The following is a 16,556-nucleotide window of genomic DNA, read 5'->3' on the forward strand; positions in this document are numbered from 1 at the left end:
GTTCGCTCAGCAACCAAATACAATTAATTACAAGATGCTGTTGACTCAGTCTATATCATGCAAAGTTGTGTGAGAACACAATGTTATAACCCTGATTGTTCGAATTTCTGGCCTTTACAGGACTAAAGCATACTGAGTACAATGTATTTTTGTCTGGATTAACAACAACAAAAAAAAAAAATTATCTGAGCTCTGGCTGTGCTTCACAGTTCACATGTTTGATAAGCATACTAGACATTCTCTGATTATCAAAAGATTTAAAGGGGATGGCTAGTAACTGATCAGTGGGAATCAGTGGGAATGCTGAGGGATGATTGTTCCAATCCTTGTGGGATTCATTTAAGAGTACATTATATATCTACTGTTGTGTGTAAATTATTTGCTTCAGAACGGTCTCATATTCAAGTAGTGTGCAGATTAATGCCCCGTCACTGACCAGGGACGCATACCTGGAAACATTAAACTGCACATTACTTGAATATGAGACCATTCTGAAGCAAATAATTTTCACACAAGAATAAATATATAATGTACTCTTAAATGAATCCCACAAGGATTGGAACAATCATCCCTCAGCATTCCCACTGATTCCCACTGATCGGTTACTAGCCATCCCCTTTAAGTTTCCTTCATCATGGAGAAATCAAAACATGAGGAATATCTCGTCAAGTCATTGTGTAGCTCATGTTTAGTTTAAACTAAGGAGATTCTAGTCCAGTTAACATTTAGTCTGGAAAGAAAGAGTAAAATAATTTTGATGCGTTCATAAATGAAAATTTTATATCGATATTGGGTTAAAGTCAGGGAAATTTGTGAAGTTTCACTAGTTTTAGAAAACAGTTCTTGGAATTCAGTTGATATGAATGTATGCAAATAGCTGAGGATGTCATCATATTCATGCTCTGTGTGGTGATGAGAATGATAACTTAACAAGTGATAGTACTAATAAAGGTTGTGATAACCGTGGTAATTGCTAGTAACAGTGACAGTTGTCAAGAGTGATTGTGAGGGTAGCAGTATTCAACGTTGCACACTGTCACTGGTCTGACGGTCCCTCACCAGTAAAAACACTGTCGGACCAGTAACTGTTTTCAGGAATGGACCAGTAAAACATGGAAAAACTGGGTACCTACTGGTCCGACACACAGGTTGGACCAGTAGAAAAAAAATAGGTTAGTGTGCAGCCCTGCGTTACATTGAAGATGTTGATGATACCAGTGATGATTAACTGTACTGATCTTCTGTCCATATTCATAGAGTCTTTGATGCCCGCGATGCAAAAGACTTGATAGTGACCAAACTTCTTTCATTTCCTTCCCAGACGGCACCCACTGAATGATGCGTCCATCATATCCATTCTCTATTACCACTGGCTCAACTTTGCCTTCTACAAGGCCTGGAAGAAGGGTCTGAAGAAGGATGATCTTTTCCCCTGCGCCCCCGAAGAACAGTCACTCCCAAACCACGAGAGGTAAGATTAATTGGGGGGGGGGGGGGGTGGGAGGGTGACAGTCACTGCTGGATGAGAAGACTTCTACAGTGTATGATGTCACATGCGTACAACGATATTAGGGGAATATAAAGAGAATTTCACAAAATTTCATTTTTTGAAAAAAGTACCTACACGTGTATTTCCTCGACTTCTCACTGATGTATGTTATAGGGTAATATTATTCTGCCTGCCTTCTGAAAGAGGCAAGTCAAGCGTTCTTTTATTATGCGAGAAAAGTGAAAATATGTTTAATTTTCTTTATGTTTTCTTTATATCGTTGTACAAATGTGACATCACAAGCTGTAGTAGTCTTCTCATCAAGCAGTTACTGAGCAGAAACTTCAAAAATTCATAACTTTTGAATGGGTTGTCTAGTTTTCCTCAAACTCTCACTGATGTGTTCTACTATTAAAATATTGCTGCATTCACTCAATCCACATGTCTATGAAGGTGGACTTGTCCTTAAATAGCAGAAATCTTTCCTATACATAGAGGATTCAGGGCTGTAGTAGGCAATCTCTGCTATCAGTTATGTGGGATTAAAAATGTTGTGCGTTTCAAAGCCATGTCATGACATGCAAACTGAGAGAATGTGAACATAATGGTAATGATCTATAATGATAATGATAATAATAATAATAATAATAATGATAGTAATAATAATAATAATAACAATAATGATAATAATAGTGATGATGATAATAATAATGATGATGATGATGATAACAGTAATAATAGTAATAATAATAATTATGATAATGTTAATAATAATGATAATAGATTATAATAACAATACATTCTGCTTACACTAATAAGCTAATTCCTCTACAAAGCCCACTTCACAACAGCAGAGATAATCTACAAGTATCACAAAGTAAATGAAGCAATCAACAAACAACAGCCAGTGCATGGACTACCAGTGCTTTAGCACCAATTTGCACAATTTTCCAAAAAAGGTATGGTTAGAGATGTGCCTGAAAACCTACATAGTGTAGAATTACAGAATGAGGATATTAAATCAAAATTGGCCACAGTGAGTGCAAGAGTGGCGTGACATTTTCCTTGTTTGTTTGGTCTATTGTCAATTTCTGTTTCCTATCCTTTGATAGCATTGTGAGAAACCGCTGATCCATATCATTAAACATGATAGAAAATGCAATAATAGGACTGTATTAAACCTTGCGAGACTTTTGGTAGAGTACTCAGGCGCGGTGGAGCACCCCAATTATCTCGCAGAAATCCATCGGCAGCCGAGCCTCATTTGCATAAAGTAAACAACATGTACTCGCATAGTTGAGAAAAAGTAAACAACTTCTCAAGCTAATAACAATTTAAGGAAACCTATTTTCGGGTTAAAATTGAGTTAGTTTGAATTTGAAAACATGTCCAAATATGCACATATAACATATTAAAGGATTTGACAATGATAAAATGTGAAATTTTAGCGAAAACCCGGCGAGCAAAATTACCAAAAGTATGCCTCGAAAATCATCCTAAAATTCACGAAGTGTGATTGCGGAACCAAAGCGCCATTCAAACAAAGTACACCGAAATTTATTTATCTGCTTGCATTTTAAATGTCATACCGTAATATTCCCGGCCATGGTTGTGTCGGAAAAAAACCGAAGGTGATGTCAAAAATGACACGAACGCAAAGCGTACAGGTCGGTCCCATGTATATATAATCGCATGACTGTAGCGTTGCATGTCACAGCACACACAACGCTTTGCTGCATGCAGCGTGCGCGGCAGCAGCTCAGCAGTCACCGCCGTGCGACACTCAGCAAAATTGACTGCGTCACATGCAAACCAACAATGAGCACGAAATCCTGAATCTCACGTACCACGCATGCCCAATATTACGGGAAAAGAAATGACGTCATTTTCAATTGTTTCGCTTACTACAATTTTCTATTCCAAACCCTGTAGAAACATGTTGATTTCCCAAAAAGTACAGGTGGAACCAAGTGAAAACTTTCACCATATATGGATTGAGGCCTGATAAACTTATGTTGCCAATTTCGGACACATTGGAGCCCGGCCATAGTCCAGTCGGAAAAAAACAGAGAGCATGTTTTGCGAGAGGTGATTTTCAAAACGCTTTAATATCTCAAGTTCTAGTGCAGCAAATTTCATAATTTTTTCATCAAAAGGAAGGTTTTTAAAAACTTAGATAGTGTGGGGAGTTTGAGTTTACTAGCGGCACGCATAGCGGCACAAGGAGAAGGTAAAGATTTGACTTTTTCATGCACACAGTTTCGGGCAGCCGTGGATGCCCGTTGGAAATTCAAATAGAACGGGGCGATAATGAGATGCAAATTGGGGTGCTCCACCGCGCCTGTACTGTGTGGGTGCAATTTGGGAGCATTTCTCTAGAATCATTTTGCGTTACTGCCTCCACATCACCTAAGGTTTGATTCAGTGTTTTATCACAATTATCATGTGTGCAGTCAAGGCAACTGAAAATAGTATTGTATTAAAGTGTACATGTACCAATACCCTCAGTATCATGTTTGCTGGATTTGTAGAATAGACTTGCCTGAACTGCAAAATATTAGAATTTTTTCAATCCAATTTTTATCTATATTGGGATTTGAATGTAAATTTTAAAGAGTATACAAAAACAAAAATGACTTGCAATAGACTAGTTGATCACCTGATTTTGTCAATCCAGTGATTGTGCTATCAATATATATATATATATATATATTTTTTTTTTTTCCCCCAGCTACATCTTGAATGATAGTGATATGCATTGCATGTACATGTGTGCATGTACTTTGATCAATACCTTCCTTTACAGTAGTTTGGTCAATTTCAGAATTGATAACTTTCTTTTTTGTCACCTAATGAATGATTAATTGCAGTTAAACTGACCACCATACTGCATGTTTGCTTGCGAAAAAGCATCATCTTGAATATGGAGAGGCATTGCGCTTTAAGATTTCTAGCAACCCTTCAATGAAGTGCTACCCAGAGGCCGAAGCAGGGGGCAAAGTTGTGCCAGTGCAGTTGTTTTTTGAAGCCAAACTTTATACCAAGATCCACCTTGATTGCTTAAGGCAAATGTACAAATCGATCATGACGGAAATAGGGTCGATGTACGTGGTTTCCCAAAATAACAAGAGAATCCAGACTGCGTGTGTGTGTACAAAGACCAAGAGAACATAATTCATGTGTGGAAAGATTAAGTCATGTGTCACTGTAATTTTGAGTCTTGCTACGGTACAGACTTTGTGTGGTAGTAATGGACCTTCATTTGGTTAACATTGCTGATTGGATTAGGTGCAGACCTCAGCGGAAATTAGCCTATCATGGGCGAAATGCAGTGGTCACGGCTTAATAGGGAGGAGTCAGGAGACATGTTTTTCTTCCGTTAAAGTGGAGCCCCCTCTCAAGCGGTGGCTGGTATTGGCCATTGCAAAGCACCCAACATGAAACAACTTGAATTGAATTAACTTAAATTGATGGGGTTTACTGCCATCAAAAACGTTAAGACAGGTGCAAAGTCCGAAGACTTATAATGCCCGTATACAAAATACAAATTGTACATAAAACGAATATGTGGGCATAACATTAAATCATGCAGTTATTAAAGGACAAGTTCACCTTCATTAACATAAGGATTGAGAGAATGCAGCAATATTAGTAGAACACATCAGTGAAAGTTTGAGGAAAATTGGACAATCGATGCAAAAGTTATGAATTTTTAAAATTTTTGAGGTGGAACCGCTGGATGAGGAGACTACTAAGGCTCGTGATGTCATATGAGTACAACAGTATAAAGAAAATGTAAAGAATATTCAACATATTTTCATTTTTTTTCGCATAACAGAAGAGCACTTGACTTGCCTCTTTCTAAAGGCAATGGGAATAATATTACCCATAACATATGTCAGTAACGAGTCAAGGGAATGTGCACTTTTTTCAAAAGATGAAATTTTGTGAAATTCTCTTTATATTTTCCTTATATTGTTGTACGCATGTGACATCATACACTGCAGTAGTCTTCTCATCCAGCGGTGACTGCACAAAAGCTTCAAAAATTCATAACTTTTGAACGGATTGTCCGATTTTCCTCAAACTTTCAATGATGTGTTCTACTAATATTGCTACATTCTCTCAATCCTTATGTTAATGAAGGTGAACTTGTCCTTTAAACCCACTGATATCCACAACAACAAGTACATGTGCGTTACAACACATCAAACAAAATGATGTGTTCTACTAATATTGCTGCATTCTGTCAATCCACATGTATATTAAAGGTGAACTTGTCCTTGAATGTTTTACCAGATATGCGGTTCTCTTGTGTCACAAGTCAGCCAAAATAGGAAAATCATGTCGCAGAAAGTGATTTCACTTTTTTAGAAAGACCCAAAAATATGTGATCTGAGTTCTGAGAGTTGCAAATTCAAGTTAGTGGGTGATGGAAAACTTACCAGACGGTATTGTACAGTAGTGGTTGAGGTGAGATTCATCTTGTAACATTTTGTGACATATTTAGAAACCACTCTTTGAAATGTTAAAGAACATACAATTCTAAGGGAAATCAAAAGTTTATTATAGCTGAAAATCAGTTTTGAAATGACTGAGATATCAAAAAAACAACCAGACAAACAAGGTAAAACAAAGAGATACTAATAAAAGCTGTGGCCTGTCAATTTTATTAGGATCTCTTTTTTGGATATCTCGGCCATTTCAAGACCAATTTTCATCAAATGTTGAATCCTTCTTGGAATTAATGGGCCAGTCACAAATCAGTTGCGATGCGTCGGCGATGGGTAAAACCCGGGAAATTTTAACAAAATCTTAAGACAGATCTCACGATTTTGCACCCGTTGGAGGCACTCTCCGGACGCCTGCGGCTTGTCGCAGATTTTTTAGGCATCGCCACACCCGTCGCAGTCCCTAACTTTGAACTTAAAATTGCAAGATTGCTCGCAAGATTTTTCACCCATTTTTGGCATCCCAGACACAATATCCGATGACCTACGATGCCCTCCGATTAATCGGAGGCGTCCTCCGAATAATCTGAGACTAGTCGCAAGATTCTGTGTGGGATTGGAAATTCAGGTTGAGATTCAATGTCTGCGAGTAGTCTCCGGCGCCCTCCGACTGAATCGGAGGCGCCCTGCGACGATTCGTACGCTTTCTGTGATCGTCTCCGACGATTTGTACGGTGGAATTGTAGTAAATCGCCGTGTATATAAGGGCGCCTCCGACCGGATCCCTAAAAGTTTGAGACGCTCTTGCTGCAGGAGGCTGTGACAGAAGATTTTGAAGATTTTGAAGATGCCAAGGGGAGCACCAAAAGATGATCGCAGATATCGTCTCCGATCGCCTCCGATGCAATCGGAGGCGATCGGAGGCTAATCCCACGATTTTTCGACAAAACCGGGTCAAAATCCTTGAAAAAATCTCAGACAATGTGACTGCTCCACTTTTATTTGGATTATTTGCTAGGATTGTTCAAGGATTCTTTATTTTCTACGACGACCCCTGGCCAAAACTAATCCCCGACAGATCGCTGACATTGTGACTGGGCCATAACTGCTCTTTCATATTCATATGAGGTTTCTCAATATCTCACCAAAAAATGTTATAAATCTGACGGCAGAACAAAACTATATGATCCCTTTTAAGTCATGTTGTCTCCTTTGTCTCTCCCCCCCCCCCAACAGATTTGCTCGTCTCTGGGAAGAGGAACTTGCCAAGCGAGGGCGGGAGAAGGCCTCCGTGGGGAGAGTCATCTTCAAGTTCATGTTGTTTCGAGTGATACTGGGCAGCAGCGTCATGATGTTGGCCTTGACCTGCTCCCTGTTTGCTGCTGTGAGTGCTCCATTCTTCTGCAGTTACTAAGTGTAGCCTGTCATGGGAGCAGCAAATTTCTCTATTGGCTGCAGCAATGTTGTTACATGATGCAAGGAAAGCATAATGTGCATATTCTGAAATATATACTATTTGATGTGCTTTGTAGTAGTTAGTTATGTTGTAGTTATATGGAATGTGTACCCCTTTGCCAGACATATAGACATCTTTTGAAATCTTCTGACCTACTATATTGTGGTAGAAATACCAAAGAAAAAAAAATGATAGAAATACCCCCCCCCCAAAAAAAAAAAAAAAAATAAAAAAATAATAATAATAAAAAAACAAAAACAAAAACAACTTTCCCTCCACCTATGGAGTTGACTGTGACTAAAACTGCTGTAAAAGTGGAATGAAGCAGTGCAAATACATTTGTCTTGGGATTCTCTGCTATAGTTCTACAACTGTTTTTGTAAGACTTAATACACAATCAACCAAGAAGTGCGTGGAAAGTGAAGCTTAAAGGTGGTTAAGTAATGTTATGTACATTGTAACTCTAAGTTTCTATGGATATATGACATCTTCTCTGTTAGCAGTGGAGTACAGTGGAGTATTATATTATAATATTATTGATTTTTTTTTTTTTGATGGGGGGTTGTGATAATGAGTAATAATGGCTATTTATGTACATTGTATAAGGAATGCAGAATTGTAGGAAACAGTGAGTCTACTGGAGGTGTATGTTGTCCTGCTAGATTCTGTTGGTGCACAATAGGTCCTTGATGATCAGTAGTCAATGGTGATGCTAAAATGTGTTACTATAGTAACAGATTTGTGTCACCCAAGCGATGCGTAACAATGGGAACTGAGTAATTCCACTTTCTTGATAGATTCTGTCAGCGTAAGAAAAAAAGCATCTTTATGATCAGTAAAATAAGTCACAAGTGTGTTCGAATGCTGTAGTGATGAATTTGTATTGCAACCAAGGGATGCGTAACTATGGAAACCAAATGATGTGTCCTCCCACTATAGGCCTACATAGTCAAGCACTTGCTGGAGTACGTGCAGCAGACGGAGACGGATCTCAAGTACGGCCTCCTCTGGGTCCTGGGCCTGTTTCTGTGCCAGCTCATCCAGGTGACCCTACTCTCCTTCCAGTTCTACCTCAACACCCGGTCGGGGACCCGCCTCCGGGCAGCGGTGGTGTCCACCATCTACCGCAGGGCCATCAGCGTCCGGACGCTGAGGGGGAAGTCAGCAGGGGAGGTGAATTGAACAACTTGCCTTGATAGCCTGTAGAGTGTTGCTGCTCTAGGCATGTATCTTTCCAAATGCATAACAATCATTTGAAAAGATTTGAATGCATTTCAGAGATGTTTCCCCATCCCACATCACCATGCTATTCAATTCCAGGTAAATTTTGATAATTTGTTGTGGCTTTGTAGGTTGTAAGCCACAATTTATGAATATAGCAACATGGAAATGTATTAGATTCGAGATACAGTGTATTCAGAAGTGTACAGAAATGCCCTCCTTCATGAAATTATAAACAATCAGTGCAGTTCACTGATGTTTCCATCCTGGATGAAAAAAGTTAATCAAAAGTTTTCGTATCTACAGTAGATGTAGTGCATGGGGAAAATCGGTGTACGATAAGAAAGAGACTAATTGTTTGTTTTTATCCCTGTGTGTGGTATGTCAGATCATCAACCTGTGCACTAACGATGGGCAGCGTCTGTACGAGATGGGTCTGTGGTGCCCCACCCTCATCTGTGGTCCTCCCGTTGCCATAGCGGGCATCGTCTACACCTACTTCCTGATCGGTCCCGCCGCCCTGCTGGGAACGGGCACGTTCTTCCTCTTCTACCCAATCACGGTGAGTTGTTTGTCGAGGGCGAGAATCTCACCTCACCAAGCGAGACCTCGCTTTAGTTGAGAGAGACAGAGATATCAAGAGGGGGAGAGAGATAACAAGAGAATGAGACAGATAGGCCCGAATTCACGGAGGTGGTACAAATGAAACCATGGAGCGCCAAGTGTCGCATGGAATATTTCGTTACGAAATTGGTCATTTCGTTGACAAAGTGACCGTTTCGTTAACGAAATTATCATTTCGTGGACGGAATGTTCATTTAGTTTTATACAAAATGTCATTTCGTTACAAAATGATCATTTCATCGACGAAATGACTGATTTCGTAACGAAATATTCCATGCGACACTTGGCGCTCCATGGTTTTTGTCCATGGTTTAAACCATGGTTTCAATATGTACTACATGTACAGTGTACCTTCGTGAATTCGGGCCATGGAGATCAGATTTTCAGGTACTGAAAAACATGCCGTTTTTGCGGCATGAAATTTTGAAAATTGCCACTGGCATTCAATGCAATATAGTGCAGACAAGAACTTTTGCATGAATTTTAATTTTGTGAATATTTTTTTTTTTTTTCTTCTTTTTGACAAACACTGCTTTCATTACAAAATAAAACCTGTTTTCAATGATACTGCTGCACATCATGTCTGAGTGACCTACATGGTATAATCTTTAATTCCTCTTTCCTCCCTTTTCTATGAAACTGCACAACTCATTTTTCAATCACTATTTGAAGGGGTTAGGATGGTTTCAATTTAACAAGTTATATATCATTTTAAAGCTTAGAGCTTACTCTTTTAAACTACAGCATAATTTATACAATTTTGTATGTAGAAAAGTCAATATTCATTTTGGCCTACTTTTTGTGGGTTTCTGGGTAGTCACAACAGGGTGTTAAAAACCCGCTTGCCTGCTTGCCAGTGCAATTTGCTCCAGAGAATTGTGATGTAAAGTGACAGAAACCAGGAAGATTTTTATCTCATTAGGTTTTTGATTAAAGGGATTGTATAGTTTTGGTTGAGACCTAACGTCAGGTTTCTAACATTTTTGGGGATGAGATAATGAGAAACCTTGTAGGAAATGTGAAAGAGGTTGTATTTCCAAGATGAATTCACATTTATTTGATGAAAATTGGTTTTGAAATGGCTGAGATATCCAAGAAAGAGCAATGCTAATAAAAGTTTGGACCCACCTTTTATCACGATCACTTTATTTTACTTTGTTTTTTGGATGTTTCAGCCATTTCAAAAACCGATTTTCATCAAATAAACTTTGTATTCCTCTTAGAATGGTAATGCTCTGTACTATTTCATAATGGGTTTCTTAGTATCGCACAAAGAAGTTAAAAGCCCAATCCTCATCTCCACCAATACTATACCATCCCTTTAATCTTTTACCTTTTCATATATTGATATAGATGGCCATGGCTAAGCTGGTTGCCCTGTTCCGGCGGCAGGCAGTTTCTGTCACTGACAAGCGAGTGCGCCTCATGAATGAAGTCGTTTCCAGCATCAAACTCATCAAGATGTACGCCTGGGAGATGCCCTTTTCAGACAAGATAGCGCGTAGGTCAAATGTTTGTTTGTTTGTTTGTTTTTGTTGGGTGAATGGCTTCCCTCGCTAATAGAGTCATCTGAATGCCTCAAGAGAGGTAGGCTTTTTGGTTTGTAGGAAATCATAACTTTTCATGGTGGTCTGGAATAACCACAAAATCATTACTGAGTATTCCTTCCGAGAAGGTGTATTGATATCCTCTTTTTGATGGAGGTGCAGTCATGCAAATGAATGCAATGAACTTGATGGATTTGACATGATGGCACCACAGCTGTCCCCTCTGACGAAATATGCTGGCTAGAAAATGAAGATATCAAAAATTTCATACACCTACATGTACCCTGATATTTTTTTAATCTGTGAGTACTAAAAATATATGATGCATACTTTGACTGAGTGAGTGATGAAATAGTATGCACTTGAAGCTCTGTTACAAAATGTTTTGTGGGTTTTTTGCGGATGTATTGTATTCAATTTTCCCATTTATGAACTAAACTATTCCGTATTGAAAATGTTTTGTCATTACTACCATTATGCATTACTTATTATACAGATGATGCACAGGTCTGAATGCATCAGTAGAAATTGTGTGCATGAAGTACATTGTAGCTGTTGAATGTTTAACCCACAAGGTGAAGCCATATGGATATGGACCAACTTCCATAGTTGCCACATGCACATTTCTACTGGCACACGGGAGACTTCCATGGGGACAGGTTTTTTTTTTTTTTTTTTTTTTTTTTTCCAGAAATCTATTCTTTTGATCATGTAACCTGATGGCAAATCTACTGGATACATTTTCCTTTTGGCTTGCCATAGATGCCATGCAGCCAGTAGAAATCAACACACAGCTATCAGCCAATGAGATCACAGATGTTTTTTTTTTTTTTTTTTTTTTTTTATCCATTAAAACTGTGATATTTTCTGGGCTCTGCACAGGTTGCAGTACTGCCTTTGCCTTTCATGAAGTAGAGTAGAATAGAATTAAAGTGCCACATGCATTAAAAAGAAAAAAACATTGGTGATATTTGATACTTTATATCTTTTTTGGTAGCAAGTTCAGTAAGGTCATAAATTTCCAGAAAGTTACAGTTAGAGGAATTAAGGTTGGTACAATGTACCATCAAAATTTGTAAATTCTATTTGTTGATATACAAAATGAGGGTGGCCACGTTGCAAACACACATATCTTCCAGGCTTATTTGGTAAGTTTCGATATACTCTTTGTTTCTTTTATCTGGTCTTGATATTCCACATGGCAAAGCAATTTCTTCTCATGATAGAAGAAAATGTAGGAGGGCAAGTCGAAAATACACCCAATCACACAAATATGGCATGTTTCTCCAGTGCGATCAATGATTTTGTATAAAATCTCCCTAACCATTTCTTTTACATTGCAGCCTGAAACATTTTATGATAATAATGATAATGATAATAATGATCATCACCACCATCATCACCATCATCATCATCATCATCATCATTACCATCATCACCATCATCATCATCACCACCATCATCACCATCATCATCATCATCACCATCATCATCATCACCACCATCACCACCATCACCACCATCATCATCGTCATCACCATCATCATCATCACCACCATCACCACCATCACCACCATCACCACCATCACCACCATCACCACCATCACCACCATCACCACCATCACCACCATCACCACCATCACCACCATCACCACCACCACCACCACCACCACCACCATCACCACCATCTCCATCATCACCATCATCATCATTCTAAGATTTATTGTTATAAAAGAAGAAGAATCAAATTAAGATGTAATTCCTCATCACATCAATGTTTACTTGGGGTAAAAGAGTGAAATCCAGCAAAGAGACTGCCAGAGGTTTCATAAAAAATAGACATGATTTAAAGTACAGAAATTTGAAGGCTTTGTATGGTTGTGATGAGATGGTGATATTACTTGTAAATCACAATGTTATGCAAATAAGATGTGGTGATGAGATTGAAGCACCACAAGTCTTCAATTGACCTAATGCAAGTCTGCTCTAAATCTCTTCTGTTCTTTTTTTTTTTGGTTTGTTTGTTTGTTTGTTGTTGTTGTTGTTGTTGTTCTTTTTTTTTTTGGGGGGGGGGAGCAAAATAAACAAGAATAACATATATCCCCCGCATAAATTCTGAAATTCTGTCTTGTGTGTGTGCTTGTGTGTTGCTGCAGCTTTGCTGTGATGATCAATACAGGGAAAGGCTTGTATTCCTACCCTTGATTATTAACCAAAAATGCAAAGATAATTTTTACCATTATTTTTGTCAATGTTATATCTTATTTTTGTCAAAGTCAACAGATTGTGGTCTGGAATTTCATTTTCAGCCATCTTGGTATCGGGTTGGTTAGTGTATGCACTGCTACATGTAGTTACTTGTACATGCATTTGAGGTTGTCTCATTGCATTCACACATGAAATGACCTTTGACACGCGTTCAATTTGTGTCCGAAATTCCGACAGACATGCGAGCGGACGAGCAGAGGGCGCTGGAGAAAGGCGGCTACATCCAGAGTCTGAGCACCATGGCACTTCCGATCGTTCCCGTCATCGCTTCCATGCTGACCCTAACCCTGCATACCGCCCTCGGAAACAACCTTACCCCCGCGGAGGTACGACATTAAAAAAAAATTAACGCCCAAAGGACCCAATAACCACACTATCATTTTTGGATCAGCATGCATACATTGTCATATGAATGATCATATCTACAATAGTCACTACATTGCACTAAGCCTATAGATTTGCCACACTGATTTTTTTTTTTTTACTTTATTTTACTCCATGTTTTAAAGCTTCATCTAGGATTCTCAAGGTCATAGAATACTTGAAAAGTAATTGGCATATGAACCATTTTTTTCGAGGCCCAGAAAAAGGAAAAAATAACCTCCAAAAGCTTATTGAAAAATCATGGAATAGTCATGATTTTTTTTTTTTTTTAGGAGGTGCAAAAACCTTGTTCACTTTATGCTTCGTTACATTAAGATACTGATATGCAACACGAAATATGTTGTTGTACTAAATGCATTTGTGTCACACCAATGCAATGAATGCTCCCTTGTGGATTTATCTGTTATTTGCAGAAAGCTGATGTTTGCTAAAAAAAAAAAGAAGAAATTCCAAAACAGCAACAACAAACCCACGTTTGGGAACTGAGGTGCAACCTGCAGTACATATTACCCTTTCTTCTGTCGCCCAGTGCACAGATTGTGGCATGCACAGGGGTCAAATTACGCATCACCTGTGAGAGACGGAAGGGCCATGAAACTTCATAATGCCTGCAGAAATAACCGTCTTAAGCACCAACCGTTGCAAATATCTCGTAATGAATTTGCTCTCGCGGGCAAATTAGATTAACCCGATCTGGTTAGGTCGGGATGAGTTGTGTCACTTCCTAGAAAAAATGCTGAGCCAGGTTTTCTTTACCTTGCTTCTCAGGGTGGCATTAAGACTGCCCTTGCAAAAGAAGGAGGATGCCTGAATTGGATTGTTTGATGCCACAGGAAAGGAACTGAATTCTGCTCGCAGGTTTAGGTCATCGATGGCCGTGACCAATTTCCTTTCCGACATGAAGGCATGATTAAAGTCTGGGTGAATTCCCTACTACCTGTCAAACTTTAACCTGTCAGGAAGAATGGGAGGGGTATAGCATGTCAAGGGCAAGATTTATATTAAGATGCAAATATAGAAGTACATTTTGGTTAGACAGATAGATCAATCTATAAATAGCTTTATGAGATAGATAGAAAGATAGTAGATAAATAGATAAATTTTATAGATAGATAGAAAGAAATAGATATATAGATAGCTAGACAGAAATATATAGGTGAGAGATAAATGTATAGATAGATAAGATGAGAGATAGAAAAATGTAGATAGTAGATAGATAGGAATATAGTTATATATATAGCTAAATAGAGAAATATATAGAGTAGTATAGAAAGATAGGTTGAGCAATAGGTAGACAGATAAACAAATATGGAGAGACAAAAATAGAAATAAGACAGAGAGAGAGGCTTGTAATAGGAAAGCATAGAATAAAGAAGTATATAGGGGCGATGTGAGAGAATATCAGACTCTGAGGCATGTGAGTTTACCACAAGGAACTATGTGTTCTGTGTGTGTTGGTGTGTGCAAACATATGCATGTGAAACAGGGAGAATAGAAAGAATCTGTGCTGAAGAAAACAGTAAGGCTATTTGAAAGTGTGTCACAAAAGGACATTAAACATTGAGACATTATTGCTTGCAAGAAAGAATGAATGCGGTCCCTTTATAGTTTCTGTGTCACATTATCATAAAGGTACAATGTACATTGAAGTTAACAGCCTGGATTTCTGGATGTATTCTATTTCGTAATTATGAATTCTATACTACCAGGAGTATTTTCTGTCTGTCTACCACTTGAGTTTTTACTTTCAGTCTCAGTGAGCTTTTGTCAATTTAAGATCCCTTTACACATCATGTGACAAAGGCACCTTCCTTAAACCCATTGAGGACGGACTGATTTTGCTACAACATGCATTTCCAATAGACACTTGCCCGAGTATACTCGGGACTCGCCCTCAACGGGTCAACAGAAAGTTCATACAAGAATAATTTGTAGTGAATTGAATATCGGAGCAAAGCAAACATGTGTAGTGCAGTAGTGAGTGTTCGTATGTTAGGAAATTATCAATTTAAGATGACAGGTTCGAACATTACTGGTTCCCCTTTCCACCATTATTTGTTAACATGTAGATCAGCAGTTGTGATCTTACAAATGAGTTTGTACAGAGGATGACAATTGATTGAAGAGAAATAAAATGACCATAGCACATCTTTACTCCTCTGCCTAAATAATCTCTATCTTTCAAAGATTGAATTGTGGACATTATTCAGATTCAAAGATGATGATCAGAATAGCAGCAGCACGATAACCCTGCAAGTCTGACGTCACTCTGATATGTTTTCTTCATTTCCTCCATTCATCATTTATCCTATTTAAGGGAAACTCCGTCCTGATATCATGTTGCTTTGTATAAAAACAGTAAAATCAGAGATGTAGAGTAGATTAATGAAAATTTTGGGAAAAATCAGCACTACATAAATAGTAAAATTGTGAAATGGTAATGTTTGGAGAATTTAGACAAATTGGCAACTCTAGATCTGTGATGTACAGTAGTTGTTGAGCAGCTCTCCATTGTTTTGTACACTAAATTTCACTAATTTGCATTTTTCTCAAATATTTTGGCACAGATAGAACTTATCCACTGAGGAGGACATGCAGAAACATGAAACATTTACTATAAAGGAATATGAAGAACAGAACTGAAGATAATTTTGTCTAGTGTGTCAAATTTTTTTCCCCAAAATTTCACTGATGTGCTTTTCTGATTTTCCCATTTTTATTAAAAGCAATGTGATATCAGGGTGAAATTCCCCTTTAATTGATTTATTAATTAAGTTTTATAAGTAATCATTTGTTCCTTGTTTGATTTGTGAACAGGATTATCTGTGTTTTACATTGTATATCCAATAAAATCCATAGATGCTTCTTGTCCAGAGTCAGAAAGAAATGTCAATAATAAAGTGATGTACATTTTATCTGTAGAGACCATTCATAAGCATATTTCTTTGTGTCATATAATTCTTTGTTGTAACGATGCAACTTTCTTACAGGCTTTTTCTTATATGGCCTGCCTGACTGCCCTGCGGATAATCCTCGTCATGGCCCCCTTGGGAATCAAGGCAGTGTCGGAATCCATGGTGGCATTTCCTCGCATCAAGGTGAGATCGCGAAGAGCA

The 16,556-nt window shown here is 38.3% G+C and overlaps 1 protein-coding gene across 1 annotated transcript in view; it reads left to right on the forward strand.

The window, feature by feature from the left end:
• LOC140244936 (ATP-binding cassette sub-family C member 5-like) overlaps window positions 1–16,556 on the forward strand; it is a 56,976-nt gene that overhangs the window by 13,926 nt on the left and 26,494 nt on the right. Inside the window, exons 3-9 of the mRNA XM_072324544.1 lie at window positions 1,322–1,471; window positions 7,177–7,324; window positions 8,336–8,569; window positions 9,006–9,179; window positions 10,595–10,742; window positions 13,234–13,382; window positions 16,431–16,538. Of these exons, the coding sequence (XP_072180645.1) occupies window positions 1,322–1,471; window positions 7,177–7,324; window positions 8,336–8,569; window positions 9,006–9,179; window positions 10,595–10,742; window positions 13,234–13,382; window positions 16,431–16,538 (1,111 nt within the window). The remainder of the gene's footprint in view (window positions 1–1,321; window positions 1,472–7,176; window positions 7,325–8,335; window positions 8,570–9,005; window positions 9,180–10,594; window positions 10,743–13,233; window positions 13,383–16,430; window positions 16,539–16,556) is intronic.

The sequence above is a fragment of the Diadema setosum genome, chromosome 21 (genome assembly GCF_964275005.1).
Source record: "Diadema setosum chromosome 21, eeDiaSeto1, whole genome shotgun sequence".
Lineage (NCBI taxonomy): Eukaryota > Metazoa > Echinodermata > Echinoidea > Diadematoida > Diadematidae > Diadema > Diadema setosum.